A 24,423-nucleotide genomic window follows, 5' to 3' on the forward strand; every position below is an offset into this window, starting at 1 on the left:
GGTGGGAAGCCTAGTGCACTGATCCTTCTGACATACCAGCGTATCCTTCCCAGGTATCTTTCAGTTCAAACCAGTCTCCTGGTCACAGAAGCAGATCCTTAGAAAGGTTTAAAGAGCCAGGATTCAAGGAGAGTGTAGCCATATTTGAGAGGGGTTTGGGGGAGGTTGGGGGTGGGGGGGTATTTTGTTTTTTAAAGACCTTGTGGCAACTCCTTAGAGTTTCATGAAAGCAGAGAGTATACGCAGTCCTAGCAGTACCGGGGTCCAGAGGCTCAGCCCTTTGAGGATGACAGTAGGTAGATTCCAGTGCCCCAATCAGATACCAGAGGTGTAGTAGAAGAAAAAACCTGTCACTCTGTAAAGCATAGGCAGCAAGGCTTATTGAGGAACAGTCCAAACTGGCAGCGCAATGGGGGGAATCTTGCTCTGCCCGAGAAAGAAGGCACCTATTCTACCTGAGATTCTGTCAGTCCTACACGACTGGGGCCCCATGAGCAAGATCATAGCGTGGCTGCAAATTCTCCAAAAGTCACTTGCTGTTCATAGTTTCCATACATCAGTTTCCCGGACCCTCCCAGTGCCAGCACTTTGCAGGACTGCTTTGCGTATCTTTTGGGAAAGAAGCCCTAGTGCTGCAATGGGTGAACCATTTGGCTGCTAACCAAAAGTCAAACCGTCAAATCCACCAGCTGCTACGAGGGAGAAAGGTGAGGCAATCTGCTGTGTGCTGCTCTACGGAGCAGGCACTACGCTGTCTTCCAGGGTCACTCTCGGCTGAACTCAACCCGACAGCAGTGGGCTTGGCACCACAGAGCAGTTTGTACAAGCGCATCCTTCTGATGTTTGCCCAAAGGAATCATGGTCACAAATTCCCAAGAACAATTGTATCCTCTTCTGTCTGCCCCACCCCCACCTCACCCCACCCCCGCTTCTCTTTTTTGTTATTCTAAACATCAAGAGTCTTATTCTGGAATATAAGCTACAAAGTTCTTGATAAGCATCTTTGATAAATTTTGGGTTCATTAACCACATTTCTGACCCACCCAGCCCCCACCATCCTTTTTTTGTTTCTAAGGGCAGCTAAAGTTGTACAAGAGTCTCGCTGAGGACAAAAATCACAAGTAAGGAAAAATGGAGTCTAAAGTAGAAATGGAGCCGAATCCAGACCTCGGTCATCCAGTTTACTTATGCCAAAAGCCTCAGGTTTGGGGTTTGCTAGCACACCAAAGGAAAGTACTCGGTGTCCACATTGGAAGCAATAAATTATTTCCCTTTTTTACATTTATAAATAAATCCTTCCAAGTGGTAGAAAGTAGCCAGACCACTAACAATATCTGTATCATGTTCTGGGACTTAGATGGTTCAATCGGACTTGAAATGGGGACCATTTGTTTTAAATTGATTTCAATGCCAAGCCAATAGGTCAGCCCTTAATGATGAAGCTGCCATTCCAGCCCAGCCTCTGGTGTATAAGCCAAAATTAATTAGCTCAAGTCCTGTAATATAGAAAACAGATGCTGTTCTCATGTTGCACAAATAAATTCTTTGTGTATAGATGTGTTCTGCTTTATTCAAAGAATAACAAATTGGAATTTAAAATTGTACATTTTCTACAATCGAGCCAGCCTTTAGTAGTGATGACAGAAGCATGAATTTACATAACAAATTCCAGCAAGTGCATGGAAGACTAAATTATGTTCTATATCTCTTATTTTGGCTTCAGGCCCTAGGAGATTTAGCTTTGAATCGGGGCTTATCCAAACACTGATCCGTTCCAGAGCAGACCCAGAGTTTCAGAACAATGCCAAGGTTCTTTCTAATATATAGATTCCCTGGGAGACTCCTCCCAGAGGTTCACATCTGCATCATATGTTTGGATTCAGTTCTTTGGCCAGCTTGGAAATGGCTTAAAACTAGATGATTCTCTAGAGGTATCTTGTTAGGTGCACTGTGGATGTGGTTATTTATCTCAACATTCATTCAGATTTGAAATATTTTCTTTTCCTAGAATAAAGCTGGCCAAGAGGAGAATAATAGCTGTGTTGTTCTCTCTTTTCAGAATGAATGCATGTGTGGTAAGATAAAGATGCTGCCATGTACACTCCATATAACACTCCATATATGCTAAGCAGTTGATTATCTGATAATGTCTAGTCCACTTTTCCTTCTTATCTCATGTGAGACAATTTATATTTTGTTTCCTTTCTGCCAGGCTGAAAATGATGAAAATGGACAGGCGGAAAACTTTTCCATGGACCCACAATTGGAAAGACAAGTGGAGACCATTCGCAACCTAGTAGACTCTTACATGTCTATTATCAACAAATGTATTCGAGATCTAATTCCAAAAACAATAATGCACCTTATGATCAATAATGTAAGTGATTATAAACTGTCTCATTTTTATGCCTTGCCCAACCTGGTGTATTAATTGCTCGCATTCTCTTTGTATTCCATTGTAATAGTTTATAAATGATTGAAATACCTATTATCTGGTTTCATCATTCTTCATTCCAAGTGATAAGAACTAGGAAACTAAAACTTAATAGTTAAACTAAAAAGTTCTCACTTTGCAATGTGTTCCCCATTGACTGTCTCCTCTGGAAAGGCAGGGCTTTGCACAGGATACAGCAGAGAAAAGTCCCCACGGCCAAAGGTGTGGGATCAATTCATTTCCAAGACAGCAGTGAGAGCAAATGCGCTATCTGCTAGACTAGTGGTTCTCCACCTTCCTAATGCCGGGACCCTGTAATACAGTTCCTCATGTTGCGGTGACCCCCCCAACCTTAAAATCATTTTTGTTTCTACTTCATAACTGTAATTTTGCTACTGTTATGAATCAGGCGACCCCTGTGAAAGGGTCGCTCGACCCCCAAAGGGGTTGCAACCCACAGGTTGAGAACCGCTGTTCTAGACATTGGCATTAAATTAAAAGAATTGTCAAAGAGAAGGGAGGGAGGAGGAAAGATGGAGGGATGGATAGCCTTTCATGAATATTATTTTTAAATAATAAGTAGGCAATTAATACATCGGCCTTTAATTCTGTAGTCTCCCTACTTAATCCTGCTGCTTCTATAAGTGGCTTTGAATGAAATAGCAAGTTTTTCTTCCAGAACCTGGGAATTCCTAAAATGGTTTGATGATTTAAATTGTGCGTTCACTCAGGCATGATGCTCAGTGGTTTGGCATGTATGTAACAATGTCATTGTCCTCCATGATGTAAGCTGGTGCGATCTCCCAGTCAGTTCTAAGGAGAGTGTCCTTGCCGAGTGTGGTCTACACCTCATGCACAAGGGGCTTCAAAAAGTTCCTGAAAGATTCCATTATCTTTGAATTCCATTTTTCCATAAACTCAGTGAATGGTTTGGCAAAACTTGCTCACTTGTTTTGGACAATGCATATGGCTCATCATCGTCTGGACTGGTTCTTGTGATCTGAAAGCCTCCACAGTCTGTGAGCCAACAGCCTTCTGCTGATCTTGCACCCACTAGTCCCCACAGCTCTGCAGCCTCTGCCTGGCAGCTGACCCGCAGACTGAGAATTTGCCAGCCTCTGTAACCAAAAGCCATTTCCACGAGGTCTCTTTCTCTGTCTCTTTAGCTCTCAGTCTCTCTGTGTCTCTCTGTCTCTGCTCTCTCTCTCTGTCTCTGTCACTCTCTCTCTCCCTAGTGACTGACTATTCACTGGGGAAAAGAAATAAACTGAAATAATAGTTAACTAATTAATAAGGCCCTTCTAACAGTAATACTTTACGTGATATGTTTTGATTCTGGATTCTATGCCTCTGGCTCTAATCCTATTTCGGAGGGATTCTCTGCTATCCTGATGGAGAGGATGAGTGTGGAATTAGGTCCTGACCTTAGTAGAGGATGTGAACCAAATCACACCCTTTGTTTTCTTGAGGAAATGATCTGCTAAAAGACAAAAACAAAAACAAAAAAACCCCACACCTCCATCAAAGCTATTTCTCTGTGTATTAGAGGCATTGTGGACACAGAGAAACCCGGCACCATTAGAAAAAACCCTGTTCAAGATCTCTGTCTGGCATGGTGCTGGCTGAGACTATGGGACAGAGCAAAGGTGCCTGGCTAAGACTAGAGGCTGAGCCGAGGAGACGATGAGACAGAACAGAGGAGCAGTGACAAGGCTGTGAATGGGACTGTAAGGCGAACTCACAGGTGGGCGCTCTGCTTCAGTAAGACAGAAGCCAAGGGACCACATGGCGAAGAGGCTGAGAACTGAAGAGACTTGGCTACTGCCTGAGGAGAGGGGCTGCTACGGACCAATGGCTACCTCCTTACTGTTTTGTGATAACCCGCTGACCCCCTAATGAGCCCCCTTAACTGTGAGTATTGCTAGGAGTTTTGTGACAATTTCCAACAAATGATCGAACCCAGCATAGAAGCAGAGTGCATGGGAGGAGTGGTTGGTGTCGGGCGTGTCTGACTCCCGCCTCATAGCGATAAGGAAGAGTTGCTCAGACATGGCCCTCCATGCTGTTTCCCCATCATCAGACTGTGAGGAATTACTGGACACTAGTTCTGAAGGGACACGAGTTCTAGGAGACCCAAAAATATGACTGCCCACCAGTCAGAGTGGGGAGCATATGGAGTTCAGGTTACTGATGGAATATTAGCTCAGGCCCATCTCACAGTGGGTCTACAAACCAAACCTGGAGTAACTGTCTCAGTTCCAGAGTGTGTAATCAGAATACAGGTATCAGCACCTGGCCAAACCCCCACATTAGATCTCCAGAAAAGCACAGCAGATACCATTTGAATCGTCCCTACCTAGGAAAGTGGGTAATCAAAATCATTACTGCATTCCTGGAGGATTGCAGAAATCAGTGCCACCATGAAGCACTTGATGGGTACAGGGATGGTGACGCCCCCTGTATTCCCATTCAACTCACCTATTTAACCTGTGCCAAAAAAACCCACAAAAACAGAAAAATAGATGGCTATTGAAGAATGAAAATTACTACAAACTTAACTGTGACTCCAGTTACAGCTACTGGCTCAGATGTGGTTTCATTGCTTGAGCAAATTAGTAAACATCTGGGTATCTGGTATGCAGTAATTGATCTTGCCAACGCCATTTTCTTGATTGCCATGTTCTAAGGAACACCAGAAGCAGTTTGTCTTCAGCTAGCAACACCTCTGGCATGCACCCTCACTGTCCTACTTCAGAGATATATAATTTCGCTAGCCTTATGTCATGATTCAGTCCACTGGAGCCTGACTACCTTTCCCTTCCACAAGACGACACATTGACCTGTTGCATTGATGATATTGAATGGATTGGCCCTAGTAAGGAAAATAAATCAATGTCTCTAGACTTATTGGTAAAAACATTTGTGTGCTAGGGGGTGGGACATGACAAGACTCCTTCCACCTCCATAAAATGTCCAGGAGTCCAGGGGTGTGGAGCCTTTGAAGATATTTCTTGTACAGTGAAGGATAAGTCATCACATTGGACCCTGCCAACAACTGAAGAAGAGGCACAACACCTGTTGGACTTCTTTGGATTCTGAAAGCAACATAGCCCTCATTTGGGTGTGTAGCTCCAGGCTATTTATCATGCCTTGAAAAGTTGCTAGTTTTGGGTCCTACTGCAACAGGTTCAGGGTACTATGAAAGCCACTCTGTCACTTACGTCTTATAATCCTGCTGATCCAATGGTGTTGGAAGTAATGGTAGATAGAAAGGCAGTTTGAAGTCATTGGCAGGTCCCTTTTGGTGAATAACAGTGAAAACCCTTAGGATTTGCAAGCAATGCCCGACCATCCCCTGAAGATAACTACCCTGCTTCTGAGACCCGTCTGACTTATTGCTAGACCTTAGTAGAGCCTGACTGCCTCTCCGTGGGCCACCAAGTCACAGCCAGAACAGCTCATCATGAAATGGATGTTATCTGACACACCTGTCATAAAGTTGGATATGCACAGCAGCACTCAGTCATTAAGTGGAATGAGTATGTATTGGACAGAATTAGTATGTATGGCTTCAATTAGAACCTGGATCCACATGTTGCATTAGAAAGTAGCCTAACTGCTCAGTCTCCACTCCTGCCACTTTACCTTCTTCCTCACAGTCTACACCTATGGTCTCCTTAGGATCACATAACTGAGGAAGGAAAAAATGGTGACTGGTTTATAGATGGTTCTGAGTGATATTCAGTCACTACTCTGTACAGTGTAGTGGCAGCTCTGCGACTACTTTCTGGACTCCCCTGGAGAGGTGAATGATAGGTTGGCCTTCCAAAGACACACTTGTGGTACCAGCTAAAGGGCAATACTGGGCAGATTGGGGACGGTATTCTCTAGGAAGCTGTATGTGCTCTAAAGAAGCCTCCAATATATGGTGCTGTTTCTCCCATAGTGAAGGTTCACAATTTCAGTAACCAAGGGGTATAAATGGGAATGACATCACTCACTATTATCCGTAGTAACACACTCAGGAAAGTTTGCTTCCTGTCTCAACAACGGTTGCTCTGTGAGTCTAGATAGATAGATCAATCTATCTATCTATCAGCATAGATCCCACTGAAGTAGAAGCTAACAGTGCTACTTGACCACTGTGAGCTCTTCACCCCTCTGGATCAACAGGCAAAGAAGGGCATTATCATCTTGGCTGGGAGAATTGACCCTGATGACCAAGGGGAAATTGAATTGGTGCAGTGTAAAGAAGGTAAAAATAACGATGTCTGGGATACAGATGCCCTTAGGGCATTTCTTCGTACTACCATCCCCTGTGGTTAAAGTAAGTGCTAGACTACAACAACCCAATTCCAATATGATATTAATAGCCCAGACCCTTCAGAAATGAAAGTCTGGGGAACTCCACCTGGCAAAGAATTATAACCAGCTGAGATGCTTGCTGGATGTAAAAGTCTCCTTATGATACCCAACGAGTGATTCAAGAAGGTAATGCCAAAAATTGCTAGTTATAACCAAGTAACCAGTGCACAAACAAGGATTATACTTGTTATGAGTATTTCTTCCTTGTTTTATTATAGGTGAGTGGTGTATATGTGTGTGTATGTAACAAGTCGCTAGGCGTCAGAATTAACTGGATGTGATGGCATTGGGTGGAGTCAGGGTGGCAGTGTGGCTGAGACTGGAAAGGTGAGCAGTTCAAAACCACCAGTCATTCCTTGAGCGAAACATGGGCCTTTCTACTCCCATCAACAGTTGCAGTCTTGGAAACTCATGGGACAGTTCTACCCTGTCCTATAGGGTCGCTATGAGTTGGCATCAACTCAATGGCAGGGAGTTTGGTTTTCTGGTTTGGATGGCAGTGGGTAAATATGAAAATTATTTTTGTTTTATTCTCTGCCTTATAAAATATAAGAATGATCTTTATTTAGAGATTGTGTAGGGTTTACAGAGATGTATATATGTACCAAATTGACAAGTAGTGGAGTCTGGTGATAAAAGTTGTGTTTCACCTTGGTTGGGATATGGTTCCCAGTGGTTTGGCAGTTACATGTTGATGTAATCATATTCCTACATGTGATCTGATGTAATCAGCCAGTCTGTTTTAAGGAGAGTTTCCTCAGGGGTGTAGCCTATATTCTAGACATATATGTATCTTTCTATGTGTGTGTATGTATATATATATATATATAAATATATGTATATACTCATATACATGGTATACGAATGAATGGGTAAGAAGGAAGGACAGGAGGGAAGGAAGGAAAGAAAGATTCTCACTTGCTCTGGATTCTGTTTTTGGCTTGTCATCATATGATTTCTGATTCTTAGACTCCATCAGCCCCTGCAGCTATATGACTCATGAGAAACCTCGATCTTGACCTGACCCATGGACTTGGGAACTTCTAGCTTCTATAACTGTATGAGCCATTTCTTTGAGAAGAATCTTTTTCTCCATAAATACACACACACACTCATATATACTCACATAGGCACTTCCCTGGTTTTGCTCTTCTAGAGAACCTAGCCTAGTACAAATTAAGTCTTCTATTTCTAGTTTATCTAAGACATTGCTGTAACCTTTCCTTTTTGAATTTGCAATGACTACTCTGTATTCTGAAAATGGATATGTTTCAGCCAATTTTCATAAAGTGCAGAATTTGGTGGGCAGTTTCCTTTGAAAGTTTACATTAAGTGCTCTGCCACTCACGCTCCATATGGGATTGTTTAAGAAGTTTAAAGCCCAGCAATAAATGCCTTGCCTCAGACATACTGTAAGCCTTTGTCTATTGAAATGCAGCAGCTGTTTCATTACTTAAATGTACCAGGTAACAACAGCACAAAGAAATAGCAAGTTTATGAGAGGCAGTTGTTCTGGACAGGCTACAGTCAAATCAGTGGAGTTCTGTTCAGGGACTTTAAAACCAACGCACAATCACACCTCGTGGCAGGCACATTGTGAGGGCGTATTCTCTGCAGCTCACACCACAAAAGTTCTCCTTCAGAAAGTCATAGAAGTGGATCCAGCTTTCCTCTAAAATGGTGTGTCTAGGTGGTACATAATCCCAGGTTTCAGCCCATTGGCAGCAACACCTGAAAAATCAAGTCTTTGTGTCCGCCAACTGCAGACACCTATTTTTTGTCCCCAAGTTACAAATTAAGAAATTGAAGTTCCAAGAGCCTAATGACTTATTTAGAATCACACAGCTAAAATGAGAGAGTCTGTATTAAATTCGGGTTTCTCATTTCAACAACAGACACCATGTATGGCAGGCTGGGGAAAACTGTGGGTCAGCCCCGTAAAACAGAGCTCATCTCCCCACACTCTCTGGCCCTCCCCCAAGGATATACATAGGGCACCCTCCTGGAGAACCCATTTTACTTGCAGATCTAATTGAGGGGTGGGAGAAGAGAAAGAAGATGTCTGTTTTAACCAGTGAGAAATTCGAATCATTGTTTCTTGTATTAAAATAAATGAGATAATACTCTGGAGTAGAATGTAAAGGTTCCATGGAATGCTTCAAGGGCCAACTATGAAACACAAAGGTTCCTTGCGCCAGCACTGTGCGCTCCTGGAACTCTGAAGACCCGTGTTCTCTCCTGGACCGCTGATCCATCGGGGGAAATTAGTTGCGTATGTGCTAGTTTGAAAATTCCTCTAGCTTTAATGCACGTGAAGAAAATTTAAGTTTAAACGCCCCTTGTCTGAGGGGAAAGAACACCTTAAATGTCAGAGTGCACTGATTTCTTCCCCAAGCTCAGCAGTTTCCACGTGGATTTGTTTCAGTTGAGAAAAACATCATTAATAGTGTCATTAAAAAAACAGGAAAACTCCTTGGAGTTTAACACACATGGAGAAATGCCCCCATCACAGCGGTATCGCTCAGTGAACTTTAGCTCAGTGACTGTGCTCCTCCCCCCAGGACCCTCCTCAAACCCCACACCATTGCTTGGCACCAGAAACCCCACACCTCCCCAACCACTGTCTCCACCGAAGGCATGTCTCCTGCTTTCTCACCCCATCGATTTGTTTCGCCTCTTTCTGAACCATGGGGTGTACTGTGTGCTCTTTTGTGCCTAACTTCTTTTGCCCAGCTTTGTGTTTCCGAGTGTCAAAGAATGGTACTTTCTAAAGAAGGAAAACTTCATTGGTCCTTAATGAAACGAAATCCCTGGAAAGGAGGCATCACTAGATCTGTGGGCACTGTAAGACCTCAAAAAAAAAAAAAAAACCAGGAAAGAAAAAAATGCCAAATTCTAATTCTAACCCAACCCCCTTCTCAAATTAAACAAACTTCAACATTTCAATTCAATTTCTTATGTGTGTGCTCATGAGAAGGGGATCCTCCCGTCTAGAAGCAAAATCATAGGAAGGAAATTTTCTCTTCGGTCACTGAGCTGCAGGAGAACTCAAGCAATGCCTCTTGATGTTTAAATGATCTTAGTAATAAAGACAAAGAGCCGTTCAGATCCAAAAATACTCCAGGCGACCAGAGAAGGGTTAAAGTCAGGAAGATGGAAAAACATGTGGAAGGTTTTTAATGGCTTCACATTCCTTTACACAGAGCAGAACGACGTGGCCCAGGAATGCCTGTTTATCTAGCCTGTAGAATTGGAGCTGGAACGAGGTTTTGTGTCTGAGAATGTTTCAGAACTATACCAAGATGCATAGGTATAAGGTGCTGTAATTAAACGCATAAATATTATTTCAAGCCTGACATCCAAGTATAATTAAATTCTGTGTTGTATTTTTCTAAAAGATACCACCTATAAGGGATCCATTTGGTCTCTTAATTGTCCCACAAAATTCTTGATTTATATATTTGTGTCATTGATACACTGCTCAGAAAGTCCCTGAAGTGTTTGGAAAATCCCCCAAGCTGCCCCTGCCCCCACCTACTATTGAAACACTAAGCATCGCCTCATATAGATTAGGCTAGCAGGAGAAAGGTACAAAGACCTTCTTCAAACTTTGCTTTTTAAATGCAAAATAAAATATTGATCTGTGCTACATAGTTCACTGCACGGTTTAATGCCTGCATTATTGCAATGACTTTCTACTTCTTCCTCTGCCTCTGTGTGCTCAATGCCATGTTAGCCTATTTACATACTTGTTTGTTTGTTTGTTGTTCAAGCTGCCTTCGTAGCGCAGTGATTACCAACTCAACTGTTAGCCAAAAGGTTGGTGGTTCAAGCCCTCTCATCAGCTTTGTGAGAAGACCTCGTGATGCTGCTCTCAGACAGATGAGAGCCTAGAACAGCCTATGGGCCATTCTACATTGTCATGTAGGTTATAGGTTCACGATGAGTCCAACTGAACTCAATGACACCTAGCCACAAGGGACGAGCGATCGCTTCTTTTCTTGGGCCCTAACCATAGAATGGGCATCATGTTAGGCCATCTAATTCATTATTTCATTCAGTCTTCACAACAGCTTATGAGGCAGCTACACCATGATTCCTATTTTATAGATTCGGAAGCTAGAGCTCAAAGAAGTTATTTCTCCCAGAACGATCAGTGGTAGAGCTAGGATTCAAACCCAGGGCTATCTGATTCCAAAGTCCGTGCACCCCTGTGCTCTATTGCCCCTTTCTCTCAAGGGCAATGATGCACATCACCACATCGCACCGCGTTTGGAGAGCAGACATGTTTCAGCGTGCAACACTTGGAGTAGGGAGTTGATTCAAGGCAGATCTTTGATCAGAATACCGAAAGAGGTCCTTACTATTTTATTTCGCAGTTTGTTTGACAGTTGCTTCTTAAATCAGATCTGCTTTAAATCTGTTCCTGGACGAATCTTCTGTTAAATGTGTTTAATAGATTCTAAGTGGTACTCCAGTCAAATGTAAAGCTTCAAAAGCGCTCGACCCAGTGGTGGGCCACTGCCAGGAAAAGGGCCTGCTGGTGAGGTGCGCCATGTATCTAAGCAGACAGCCACACCCAACAGCAAAGGGCCTGTGTCTGTGCCTCCTGAGCACCTGCAAGGTGTTTCCAGTGAAGAAATATCCACGGACATAGAAGAAACACCCCTCAAGCCAAACTCACTTTCTCTAAATCTCTTTTTCCTTCTTGACTTTCCGATTTTCTGTGTTCTCGCTCACCCAAACGTCAATGCTAGAGGTGTCTTTTATTTATTTTTTTAAATGTATATTTTTATATATATTTGGAGGTGTCTTCCATGGCCCCTTCTGACATGGCCTTTTTAGCCAAATGGTGCCATGCTCAGTAGGCTTTGCCTTTATAGCGTCATCCTATGAGCATGTGCCCCGCCTTTCTGCCCCGCCGTAGCCCGGTTACATCAGACCCCTGTCGTTTCATGTGTGCTCTGCAATAGGCTTCTAAGAGGTTATCTCCATCCTTGCCAAGTCTTTTTCAGTTACAGCCAGAGGATTTCTTTTCTAAAAACTCTTTTATTGTTTTATTGTTTACTTGCTTAAAAGCTTTCTACGGTTCCCCATTGCCAAGTGGATAGAGTTCAAACACTTTCCCTTGGCATTCAAGGCCTTCACATCTGGCCCAAGGCTACCGAGCCAAATTCACCTTCCACAGCTCTCTCACGTAGCCTTTTACCCCACCCGACAGTCCCCCGAACACATCTTGTCTATTAGATTACTGCCATATTCGAACCACTCTTGGCTCATAGAGGTCTTCAGAGAACCGTTTTCCTTTCAACACGCTGAATCGGTGGTTTGTTTTCATTTTTAATTGGCATTAATTTGCATGTTTTGCTACTTTTTAAATGGCATGAAGTTGTATGTTACGGGCCCATTGTCATCTATGAGTTACAAAGGTAGCTACCACCCAAGAATTTTGAGCATCTGAAGGACATCCTGATGCTTGTCTGAATTGTTGCAAAGATTCTTGCCTAGTAACCAAGAGCTGGGCAGTTCATCCCTCCCCAAGACATTGCTGAGGAAAGACCTGGCGGTCTGCTTCCAAAATGCCACCCCCGTAAAAACGCTGAGGCGCAGGTCTACTCACACATACTGGGACCACCATCATCACCAGTCACCCCAATGATAATGGGCTTGGTTGGGGTTGAATTTAGCCTTTCCTTATGAGATACCCAGAGACTCTGGATAAGTGTCAACCTTATCATTTAACAAAGAAACTATAAGATCAAAATTGGTTTATTTACAGACTCAAGTTAGTTGACTCACTTGCTACACTAACATAATGATGCTTACAAACACATTGTTTTTTCCTAAGCTCTCTGAACTTTAGTTTCTTCATCCATAACACTGAACAGTCCTGTTTCTTTCATAGGTGCATGGTAAGAATTAAATCACATAACTTAGGAAGGCACCAGAGACATATCCATATTTATTTGATTCGAACACTCCTTTAGTGCTTCTGAAATTCAGTGACATCTTGGCTTTGTGAAAGCATGGCCCAGTTTATTTGGTAATGTTTTTAAGGGCACAATAAGGCCTTATCCATAAAAACATAAAGTCAATGTCAGCTTAGATTTGATGAAATATGGTGACTGGTACTCTCTCTCTGAGATTTACACAAAACCATAGACATCCTCCCAGTGCTTATCCTGCTACAAAATGACCCTGAAGTCCACTAGCTGTTGTCCCTAGTTTGCCTTTCCCACCGATGTTAACTGTGAGGCCTCTCGTGTTAGCTGCTGTCACTGTGAGCTAGCTTTTACTGCAGTTCAGTGAAGGAGAGCAGCAAGAACCTCTCTTCCCTTTGCAAAGCAACCTGCACACTATGAAAGGTTTTATAGTTAATAAATATTCACTCTTGGTTCTAATCCCACTTTTGAGACTTCTGAACACTGAAACCCTGGGTCTTAGTCCAGTGGTTTAGATAAAAACTAGGTCACGGAATGGGAGTGCAAGACTTGAAAAACCTACGTTATTACATAGATTTTTAAATGTCACGATTTTCCTTTCGCTCCTAATGCCGATGCTTGCCTTACGCTGCCTTCTCACTTCTCTAGGCCAAGCTGCCTTGACCTGCCTTGCACAGCCAACTGGCCCTGTTGTAGTGATGGCGGGTTTGGCCCTCTCCTCCACTAATCTAAGTTCCTTTTCTCAGCAGCCTGTGACAGAGGAAACACTTTTACTGGCACCAGTACTTAGGATAGGGTGGGTGATAATGAAGGAACTAAGAATGACCAGATGCACAGTGCTTCCTCCTTCATAGACTAGACAGTCGTAGACTTGGACCCACGGCTCTGCTTTCTCGGCCACGTGTAGACCGTTCACTCACTCATTCATTCCCACCTTTATTTCTCTGTGGTGCTCTGACAGGTGAAAGAGTTCATAAATTCCGAGCTTCTAGCACAGTTGTATTCGTCAGAGGACCAAAATACTCTGATGGAAGAGTCTGCTGAGCAGGCCCAGCACCGGGACGAGATGCTCAGAATGTACCAAGCCCTGAAAGAAGCGCTCGTGATCATTGGTGACATCAACACTGCCACTGTGTCCACCCCCGCACCGCCTCCGGTGGATGACTCCTGGCTACAGCACTCTCGCAGGTAGGAACAGGATCCCCACGCTTCCCACGGACCACTAACCCTATCCAGTATCACATTCCAAGGAAGATTTCTTAAGCTAGGATGAACCTAAAGAAGAGGAAGAAAAGGAGAGATTCAAGTCCCAGAGTGAGAGTCAAACTATACATACACCAACTCTCTTATAACGGAATACCATACAACCATTAAAAAGGAGAGTGGCTCTCCAAATGTCACAATGAAACTATAGTTAGGTTCAAGTTTTGCTTTGTTTTTTAAGTAAGGTGAGTAGTGTACATGAAGGGCTATCATTTATGTACCAAAAAAGGGGGATTCATATTCAGAGAGAAAATAGACATGGGTCTACGGGTAGACTGCAGTTTAAAGGGTGCACACAGAATTGCTATTGGGGATCTCCCCACAAATGAAGGCTGGGCAAAGGGAACTTACCCTTCACCATTTACTCCTTTGGGCCTTTAAAAAACACTTTCGTTGGCATACAGTTCACATATCACACAGTTTAATTGTTCAGTCCTATTAAGAAGATCTGTAATGGATGTAGGGAATGTTATAGCAGCTGTAAGAGCCCCTTAATAAAATGATTAAAAAAGAAGCAGAAGAAGATTTGTGGCATCCTCGCCACAGCCCATTTCAGAACACTTTCTTCTTGTCCTGGTTGTTGTTACTCCCCACCCCCCACACCCCCTCTTTCATGCCTTTGACCTTTGAAGCATGTGTCTGAATTATTAGGTCAAAAACCAATCTTTTTTTAAAGTCATAAGCTAGAAAGTTATAACATTGGGTTTTCATCCTTTTGTTGTTGTTGCTGCTGTTGTTTAATGAGCGTGCTGACAAAGTAGGAGTGGACAAATTTGCTGCTTGTCTCTCTTTCAGGTCACCCCCTCCCAGCCCCACAACCCAAAGGAGGCCAACACTAAGTGCTCCCCTCACGAGGCCCACATCCGGCCGAGGACCAGCTCCTGCCATCCCGTCTCCGGGCCCGCACTCTGGGGCACCCCCAGTCCCATTCCGCCCAGGCCCATTACCTCCTTTCCCCAACAGCAGCGACTCCTTTGGGGCCCCTCCTCAAGTCCCCTCAAGGCCCACAAGGGCCCCGCCCAGTGTTCCCAGGTAAGGAGAGGAGTAAAGACGTGGCGGGAGGCTTTTTGGTTCTCTTCTCATAGTATGACAGACAAAACAGAACATGGCAAAGATGGCATTAGGCATGTTTGCGATATTCACCCGAGACAGGGATCACGGGGAAACCGCGAAACCTGTGAAAGCAGGTAAAGACCAATATGTAGTCAGGAAAACCTCCCCTTTAGCGATGGGCACACACAAAATGGAAACAAAGAAAACTGGACCCAAACGAATGTCATTTTGGCAGCTGTTTGTCGAACTTGACTGCGGGCTTTGAAACAAAAGAGCAGAGGCTGAGTGGTGGCACACGTGCTCTACAGGGCAGGAAAGTGTCGGGGACTAAGGGCCGGCCTGCTCTATTACCAAAGGAATTCTAGAAAACCACCGGCTTCGAGGAATATTCCCCAGTTGCCTTCTGAGCTATAGTTCTTCAGCCCAGCATTGCTAACGTTGATGTAGCCCGGGTGAACGCTGGCTGTTTGAGCTGCAGTGGTTTAAAAACAAACACAAAAGCATGGGTTCAAATTTTAACATTACACATAATGACTGCTGTGCACAATTGCCTAATATAGAGAGCAGCGGTTCTCAACCTGTGGGTTGTGACCCCTTTGGGGGTTGAACGACCCTTTCACAGGGGTCCCCCGATTCATCACAGTAGCAAACTTACAGTGATGAATTAACCACGAAAATAATTTTATGGTTGGGGGGTCACCACAACAGGAGGAACTGTATTAATGGGTCGCGGCATTAGGAAGGTTGAGAACCACTGATACAGAGAGACATAAAACAGCATGCATTTGAATAATGCATTCTGACAATGAAACGCAGCGATTTTTCAGGCCTAGTTGTGAAACAAGACAGCAAACAAATAAATGCAGTTTGCAAGATTCTCACCTCCCATTCATTCATTGTCAAGACATATACAGTGTGCATGATCTGTGAATCTTCATTTAGAAGGAATTAACTTTGGTTGGGCTTGTTTCCAAGTAGGAAAAAAATATTTTTTTTTAAGGAAAGGCAATTTGCCCATGCAAAAAGTTAATGATCTAGAAAAGCAATTCAGAGGATTAAAACATATTCTTGCACTCCATGGAAGAACCCTAAGATCCATGTACCATAAAAACAGAATTGACTTGGGTTTTCAAGATGCCCCCCACACCCCGCCCCCCCAGAAAGGCCGAGTCTCCTCACCTTTTCCTTACTGTGTCTACACTTCATTGTGATCTTCAGGTTTGTTTGTTTTAATGTGTAACGAGAAGGAAGTAGGATCTTAAACTAGTAAACAAAGCCTGGTGTTTGAGGAGTAGCAGATTTGGAATCTGCTTATTCCCTAGGAGAATCCACATCTATGAAGTGGAGAAAATTCAACAGCAGAGCCGTTGTCCAGATCATATGAGAAACCGTTTAACAAGCTGTAAAGCACAATGGTTTCTGCTAAGTGTTTTTTGGTTTTGTCCACGTCAAGGAGGACTATGTACTCTTAATATGGGCATGTTTCCCTCTCCAAGCTTAACAGGTTTGACTTACATCAGAGTTGGAATGGAGCTAAACTTCATAGTAAAAATGGTCATAACAATAACAAACACATATTGTGCTCTTCATACATGCTGGGCACCCTCCTACAGGCTTTATATAGACCTTTTCCATTTAATGTTCACAATGACTCGACAAGATGGATGACTATTCCACACTGTACAGATAAGCTGTGAAAGTTAAGCAGCTTGCCCCAGACTGCTCAACCAGCCCATAACGGAGGGGGCATTGAATGCCAAGCAGTCTGCCTCAAGAGCCCAGGCTCCTAACGTGACCGCAGATTCCCCAACCCTGGCAGTGCTGCCATTTGGGACCAGATCGGTCATTGTTGTAGGAGTCTACCCTCTGCATCGTTGGCCTCTGAGCAGCATCCCTGCTGCTACTCACCAGCTGTGACAACTAGAAATGGCTTCAGACACTGGCAGATACCCTCCCGAGGACCTCTAGGGCTACACTAGTCGAAAGTCTTTCCCCTGTGTGGGAAAAACATGCATCTGAGCACTGAGCCCTGCTCAGGGTGAGCTCCAGCATAGGATTATAAACCCTCAGGTGGCCTGGGACAGTGTCTGCCACTGTGCCCGGGAGGGATGGCAGCAAGGGGGGGGGGGGGGAGTGGGAAGGCCGAGTCCTGTCAGGAGCCTAGAAGTCAGCTCTTTTGTCTGTTTCACTATAAGAAAAAGAACCCGAGCAGGGGTATTGGGGTGGGGGTGCCTGTGTTCTGGAATGAACATGCATGTTTTGCCTGCTTGCTTGGCTGCTTTACGTCTTGGTTTCAGATAAGCTGGCTTACCTGCAAGAAGCCCTTCAGGGGGGGAAAAAAAAAGATCATCTTTGGAGTGGTAAAATGATTTGTTAAGCAGGATGGAGACGTCCTTGGTCTCTCTAAGCTCTCCTGTGGGGGCGCAGGAGCCTGCCCCACTGGCCCACCAGCAGCAAAGCTGGAAAGGAAAGCCACCAGGTCAGCCCACCTGCATTTGGAGACTGAGAGCACAACAGTTGCATTAGTTAAAGATTCTCAACTATTTGCAGGCTAGAGCTGAAGCTTAACTTGCTCTCGCCTTGCAAAGGCTCCCAGATTTAAAGCTGGACGGGGAATGCGGAATAAAAGAGGAGAAAGCTTGTTGCTGTGTGCTGAGTCTTTGAGTATAAGTGCCAGTTCAGCACACAGTGAGGGAAATCCCTCTGTGAAGTGGGGGCGGGGGCGGCACCTGAGAGAAATGGAGGAAGACTATCAGGATCCGTATGCCCATTAAAGTCTAGCTCTAGATGGAGAATTCTGACCGCAGAAAGTCTGTTTTTAATAAAAGCCAGAGCAGGAATCCTACCAAATGCAAGCCAGAAATGAGGTTTAAGATTTCAAAAGAGAGAGCGAGAGAGGCAGAGAGCGAGAGAGAGGAAATGAAAGAAAGCAAAAGAGAAAGAAAGAAGTGTAGGGAATTTCTTGCTGAAGCGTTAACTTGTTCTATTTATTTATATAGTATCTTTTCCCACCATGATTTGCCTCCCTTTTCTCTATTAAAAAGCTGAAACTGTTGAAATGCCCTTATCCATCATCCTCAAGAAAGCAACCCTTCGCTCTCTGAGAAGGAAGTTTGGGGTGTTTTTGTTATGGCTTGTTTTTTTCCCTTAAAGTTCTTTGCTTTCTTAAGGGCCCTTTCTCCTCTTTTATCTGAAACCAGAAACTGGTAACGTGACAAGAGCGCACAAACGGTGTGCTGCTGGCTCCCTGTTGGGCTTTAATATGACAAAGACAGGAACTGAACGTTCAGAGGCAAAGGGGTCTGCCCTTCAGCCTGTGCCTAGTGTTCTCCTGGATGATCCCAGCTTTGTCTAAAACGTTTATGATCTTAGTCTAACCACTCGAAGGTAACCAAAGCACTTACAAATGCGCGTCTAAACAACTGGGGTGTGCTTTCTCCCCATTCTAATATGAAGGCAGAGGAAAGGGGGGCTGGGGGGGAAGGTGGAGCCGTTCTTGGCCCAGCTTTTCTCAGCTGCTCAAGCTTTCTGGTTTATGTGCATGGAGCCTTCCAGTGAGCAAGCTGGAAGCGCTGCAAACGCCATGCCTGTTCTAGTTAGTTCCACCTTACCTGGGAGAGCGTCTCCATCCCTGGCAGGACCAGTGCGGATGCTTCTGCCCTTTGGAAGTTGAGTGTGCACATACCCGTGATTCGTGGAGAATTTCCTACCGCCGGAATAGTTGGCTTGCCACCTTCCCTCACCTCCCCACTCAGCCTCTCTGAAGGGCTAACAGCCTGTGTGGAAACCCCGGCCTGCCGTGAATTTTTGCACTGCCTCCTAAGAGGCCCTCTTCTCTAACTTGAAGCTCCTAATCTTCATCAGACACTGACTTGAGGGCTGAGGTCGTTACTTTGGATTACAGCTTCTTAAAGTTAGCTAATTAGGAACCACAGCCTTTGACATTTAACAGACCAAATGAACGGACTCAGAGTGTGTTTTTCCTGGCAACAGTGGACTCTGGCACTGTCTCCCTCGCTTGTCTTCTCTTCCCTCCTTTCCCTGAAATACGCTGTTTTGCAGTGGTCGAAAGGGGACAGGGGTAGGAGGAAGGGTCTCCATCCAAGGAAATACAAACATCATTTACTCCACCCACATAACAACAACAACAACAAAACAAAACAAGAAGACAAATGGCACTACTTTCTTTTAGCCACAGTGTTCACCACGTCTGCTGGTGTCATTATATAAACAAAAAAAGGGGGGATAAAAAAATCCATACCAAAGATTTGCCCTTTGTTCCCACTCACCTTGTGACACACGCACCATGGAGACCAGCAGTTTCCTTGGAAGAATCCCTGGGGAGCCCCATGGGGAAGCTGATGCCCCGCACGCACTGCGTGGACAGCTCCTGTGAACACGGGGACTCGGGCGGGCCTTCCCACTACCCCCGATCCATGACCTTACAGGCACCCGTGGAGTGTCTCACCCTAGTCCCACATGCTCAGTCATTTCCTCTGAAATCAGCCACCCCTGGAAACATATCAGTCCCTCAACATCAGGGGTGGGGAACCTGTTTTCTGCCAAGGGCCTCTGGATCTTTATAATATCATTCACGGGCCAAACATGTCATTAACCCACACCTAATGTGAGGGCTGAACCTGCCTCTCTTTGGTGAGGTGTATGATGTTAGCTGGTACAGGTGTTCACAGACATTCGATAGCCACAGGCTGGACACAGAGCCCCACCCCTGCTCGACGCAAGCAGCCAATTAATATACCCTTCTTTTTTCTTCTTTTCAGAGATTAGGCACCATTCGATGCTCCTTATAATGTGGTGGGATCCCACCTTAAGTATCTGCGCTCTGGTGGCCTGCAGTGTTTTCTTTCTCTCTTTCCTAGCATTCTGGGCTGATGTCATTGACAGGGAATGCACAATCCCTTTCACTTAGGGATAAGGTCTCCTTGTTTTGATTGACAAGCCAGTCCCCTAAATTTTGAGTAAGAATAAGCCCACCCCATGATTCTTATGAGTGTGTCATTGCATCCCCAACATCAAGGTTTGGTGCCGTGAAGGATGAAGCCGCCGAGCCCTGAAGTCATGGGCGGGGGGCACACGGACAATTAAGCAACGGCTGTGACTAGCCCGTGTCTGATCACCCCTCAGTCGTGTCCTGGAACCTCTCTGGCTACTCCCATCCCAGCGGCCCTCTAGAACTATGACTGCTTTTAGCCACCGGGTGTTACTTGGACCAAGGATGAATTCTGCTTTCAGCCATGAGCTTTCTGTCCCCCTAGCTGTCCTCCCCTTTCAAGCACAAATAAATTCATACTTAGGTATTCTTCTGACATTGAGGGAACAGCTTTTATTTTTAGCAACTGGATTTCAAAGTCAAGAAAATTGCTTTTGAAGTATAACTGCCAAGAATCAAAACAACTTCTGGGTGCTCTTTCTTGTTCATAATATGCCATCACCTCACCAGGCTACCATGTGACAAAATTTGTCCCTGAGACAAATCCCCCCCGCCCCCCCAATGTCATTAGCAGTGTGTTGCAGGTTGAACATGAGCTGCTGTGATGCTCACCGTGCTTTCATGAGCATAGAAATTGGCGCCGCATGCAGCTTTACTAAAGAAACCATTGCATGTAAGCTCCTCAATTATATATCCCATCAAAAGCTTCATTGGAATTCCACTATGATTACGGCTGTAACGTAATAGTTCACTGAGGTGAATCAACGTTTAAAGTCAAGCTCTCTCATTTCTCAGGTCTTGGTCTCAATCTGGTTTAAGTGAAAGTAAAGTTAGGGTGGTGATTCCCTCCTTGGGTCTAGCAAGCCTGCGCCTGCCGTGCACAAACATCTCCATCCTGCCGCAGTGGGGAGTGACTGGCAGTCTCTTTGGGCGAGCCCCGGGACAGAACTGCAAGTGTGCAGGAGGTCAGCCTGCGGAGCTGTGCAGCTGTGGCAGGTAGACTCCAGGTTGCCCTTCTGTTTTCAGTGTGTCCCTTACTTTTCCAAACATCCGATGTTGGAGGAGGGTAATAAGAACATTTTTAAGTGTCAGGAGGGGGTGTGTGTCATACATCAGGCAAAGCAGAAGCCATGTAAATGCAGACAGGCGGCTGTAAATATAACAATGCGCCACTGTTAGTCCAGTGGAAATTGGCATGAAGTTAACCAAACACAACTGCTTCCATGTCCCATGACAAATAAGCGCACAGAGCTCTGGGACTCCTACTCTGAGGGTCTCCAAATGGTGTTCGGAGCTCTGACGTGTTACTGCGGGAGGGAAAGCCTGTCTGAGCTCAGGGTGCCCAGCCCTGCCCTGGGGTTCACCTGATCGATAGAGGAGGACAGGCACCTGGCAGAGGGGCCAGTGAAAAATGCACAAATGATGATTGTTCTTCCGTGGCCGGTCAGCAGCAAATTGTCACCAGTTGGAATCTACTGAATGTTCCTATATATACAATGTGATGTCAGCTCAGAGTCCAGAGGAAAACCAAAAACTTCTGCCCAGCATAAGCAGACGCAGTCTCGTTGATACACACCCAAGCTGGTCCGTCTGTCTCTTCACTGCCCTCGTTGAGCTGCTTCACTCTAAGAAAAGAACAGTCCGCCAGGGAAACCCTTCCTCGTCAGACCACGAGGGTTTGACGCTGGGTTTTTAAATGACCAGAGACTCATGACCCAGCCTGATCTATGTCTCTCTCACCTCTAGTTGGTATGCAAGCACCAAGTGACAAGAATGGGTGCTGGGGACCTGTTCTTTTCTCTGGGACTTATCCGTTCTATGAGAGATAAAAGAACCAAACACTAACCCACGCTTTAGCCCGTAACAGGCAGGCCTTAAGCATGAGAATCTCTATGTTGCATCTTTCACTCCACGGGCCGCCTTGAATGGCACCTCCAGCAACCCAAGAAGGGAGTTGAAGGATTTAGCTGAGGGTTGGGGTGGGTTTTGTCTGCTTGTCATAACTTTATTGCTGCTTAAATGGAGACTTTTAAAGCGCCTGACATTGAAGTTCCCTAGAGTATTCATGCCAGCATATTGTAAGCATTGTCAGGGGGAACCGCTGACGCTAAACACATATTGACACCCTTTAGTTGCCAGATGAAATCCATCTGGCTTACCAAATGTTGTTGCCAAAAGAATACGGCTCTTTTAGTTCTGGCCAAGATGCTGAACGTGGGGTGGGGGCCGTGGCGGAAAGGTCCTGGGTGTGCGAGGCCCAGCATTGCACTAATGCCATTTTCTGAGTGTTCAGAGGAAATGGGGATCACTTGGCACCTCTGACCAAAAGGAAAGCATTTCCACATAGGGCGCAGCCTAACACCACAAGAGAGTTGGGCAGTCTCACCGTGGCTTGGCGTTCGCGTTTCCGTCTGGCTGCTTTTCAGACATCACAGCCACTTGATAAGCAAAAAAGAAAAAGAAAAAAGCAAGTTCTTGAATTTCTTGAACTATTTTGTTGCTATTTCCATCAGCACTAGGAAACGTCCCCTCCTCTTTTTGAGTTCAGAAGTCCTGGTGATGCAGCGGTTAAGTGCTCAGCTGCTAATCAGAAAGGTCTGTGGTTCGGACCCCGGAACGACGGGCCATCTGCTTCCGTAGAGACTTACAGCCTTGGGCCCTCTCTGGGCAGTTCTGATCTTCCTGTAGGGCCGCTGTCCGTCAGAATCATAGTGACACTCTTAATTAATCATAGTTAATGGCAAGGCAATTGGCTCCGATTAAAACACCCGGAGAGTTCTAACCTTAATGAAATCAACAGTGCCCTCCCTGCAGCTCGAGGTTATTTTAAACCCTAGCAATTGGAAAAGGAATAACTACTCCTCTTGCTGAGCTCACTGGGAACCCAATGGGTGTGCAAGAAATCTAGGAACACGGTCCAGTTTTCTCTTTCTTTTTGGGTCCAAGGGGTCATGGCAGGTTACTAGAGCTGTGAATCCATGTAGAGGGAGAATAGAGACCTGGATTGCCACCAACTAGCTAGACCATCACACGAGCGCCCCCAAATATCAGGAGCAGCTTTAAAAATCCAAGGGGAGGGGAGGGCTGTGCAAGAAGACCGTAAGCGGCTCTGAGTAGGATCGGGGTTCTTGCCCCTGGAAAGCCTTACTTTACATAAAGCCCAGCATGCCAGTTGCCCCACCACGTGTTACTTGTATTGGGTTTCAGATTTTTATGAGGGAACATCAACTAAATTCACTTTCAGTCTGTTTACTTAAATATGGCGGACTCACTTGGGGTATGTCGCTGATCCCAAAAGATCAGCATGTCACTCAGATCCCAATAAAAAGTTTTAAAACATAAAGAAGGAAGGAAACGCTTGCAGCTCATAAGCAAGCACGGTCCAGCGAGTTTGCTGGGGACCCGGCGTCAGGAGTAAAGCACACGTGGCAATGGGGGTGTGGGACAGAGTGGACACAGTCGCCCCCAAGATAGACTCACTCACGAGATTGACCGATCTGTGTCGTTCATGTAGAATAAGGCCAGGCATTTCAAAACTCCGGAGTCTGGATGGGGTGGGTTTTTTGCTCTAACATTAGGATTATTCACAAAGTGAGTTTTCAGAGTGAATTCATTGTTTTTCTACAGGTAAATCTGCCCTTAGGATTGTGCTCCAGGGTCTTGGCCAGATAAATCAGCACCATTGGTCCACCACTCTCTTAGAAAAGGCTGTAAAAATGGAAAGAACCATCTACTTGCTTAAAAACAATTAGAATTGCTTTTTGTTCCTCAGGAGCTTTGGAAAATGTTTTAATAACAAATAAAATTTCATACGAGGTAAATTTTACCTCAGTCATCACCTCTTGGGAGAGAAAAATAAGTAAGCTAACTAGAAAAACCACTGCAGTGATTTCCCTCCACAGACCTAGGCCTGGGGTCAAAATAAAATCCATTCTCTGTATATCAGTTGAGTTAAAGTGAACTTATGGTTTTAGCCCTAATAATAGTAGCATCCGGGTATTCAGGACTAAAACCGATGGGCTGGAAAAATTCTTCTGGTTCATTAATAGGCTTTGATTAACTTACTTACTGCCCTATCATTCCATTTATGAATCTAAAATGGGTAGTATTGACATGATTGCTTGATTTGTTTTACTATTCAAACATTCTTCATTAGCTCATCAGTATCTTAACACTTAATACTTGAAAACTACATAGTTTGTTGAAACCCACTTTAAAGCGCATTCTCTTTGAATAAACATGTGGAAATACTGGTTCTCGCTTTTTCCTGAAAACATTGCTGTATGACTGAATACAGAATTCCTTGCTTTTTCTGTACCCACCTCCTCCAACCCAGGCTGTCTTCTCCACAGAAGGCTCTTGAAACTATATTGTCCATCCAGTTTTCTAGGGAACTGAATGACACTCTGGTGTGC

General features: G+C 44.8%; 1 protein-coding gene across 8 annotated transcripts in view; it reads left to right on the forward strand.

Moving 5' to 3' along the window:
- The window catches only part of DNM3 (dynamin 3), a 731,348-nt gene that overhangs the window by 684,833 nt on the left and 22,092 nt on the right, over positions 1-24,423 (forward strand). For 6 of the 8 annotated variants that reach the window (XM_045297842.1, XM_045297844.1, XM_045297841.1 and 3 more), the window contains 3 exons: positions 2,213-2,377; positions 13,703-13,929; positions 14,800-15,036. In XM_045297842.1, the coding sequence (XP_045153777.1) occupies positions 2,213-2,377; positions 13,703-13,929; positions 14,800-15,036 (629 nt within the window). Of the gene's footprint in view, positions 1-2,212; positions 2,378-13,702; positions 13,930-14,799; positions 15,037-20,095; positions 20,387-24,423 lie in introns of those variants that run through there. The other 2 variants (XM_045297843.1, XM_045297845.1) reach the window with 1 other exon arrangement.

This window comes from Echinops telfairi, unplaced genomic scaffold, assembly GCF_000313985.2.
Source record: "Echinops telfairi isolate 266 unplaced genomic scaffold, ASM31398v2 ScPeMD7_7424;HRSCAF=8462, whole genome shotgun sequence".
NCBI lineage: Eukaryota > Metazoa > Chordata > Mammalia > Afrosoricida > Tenrecidae > Echinops > Echinops telfairi.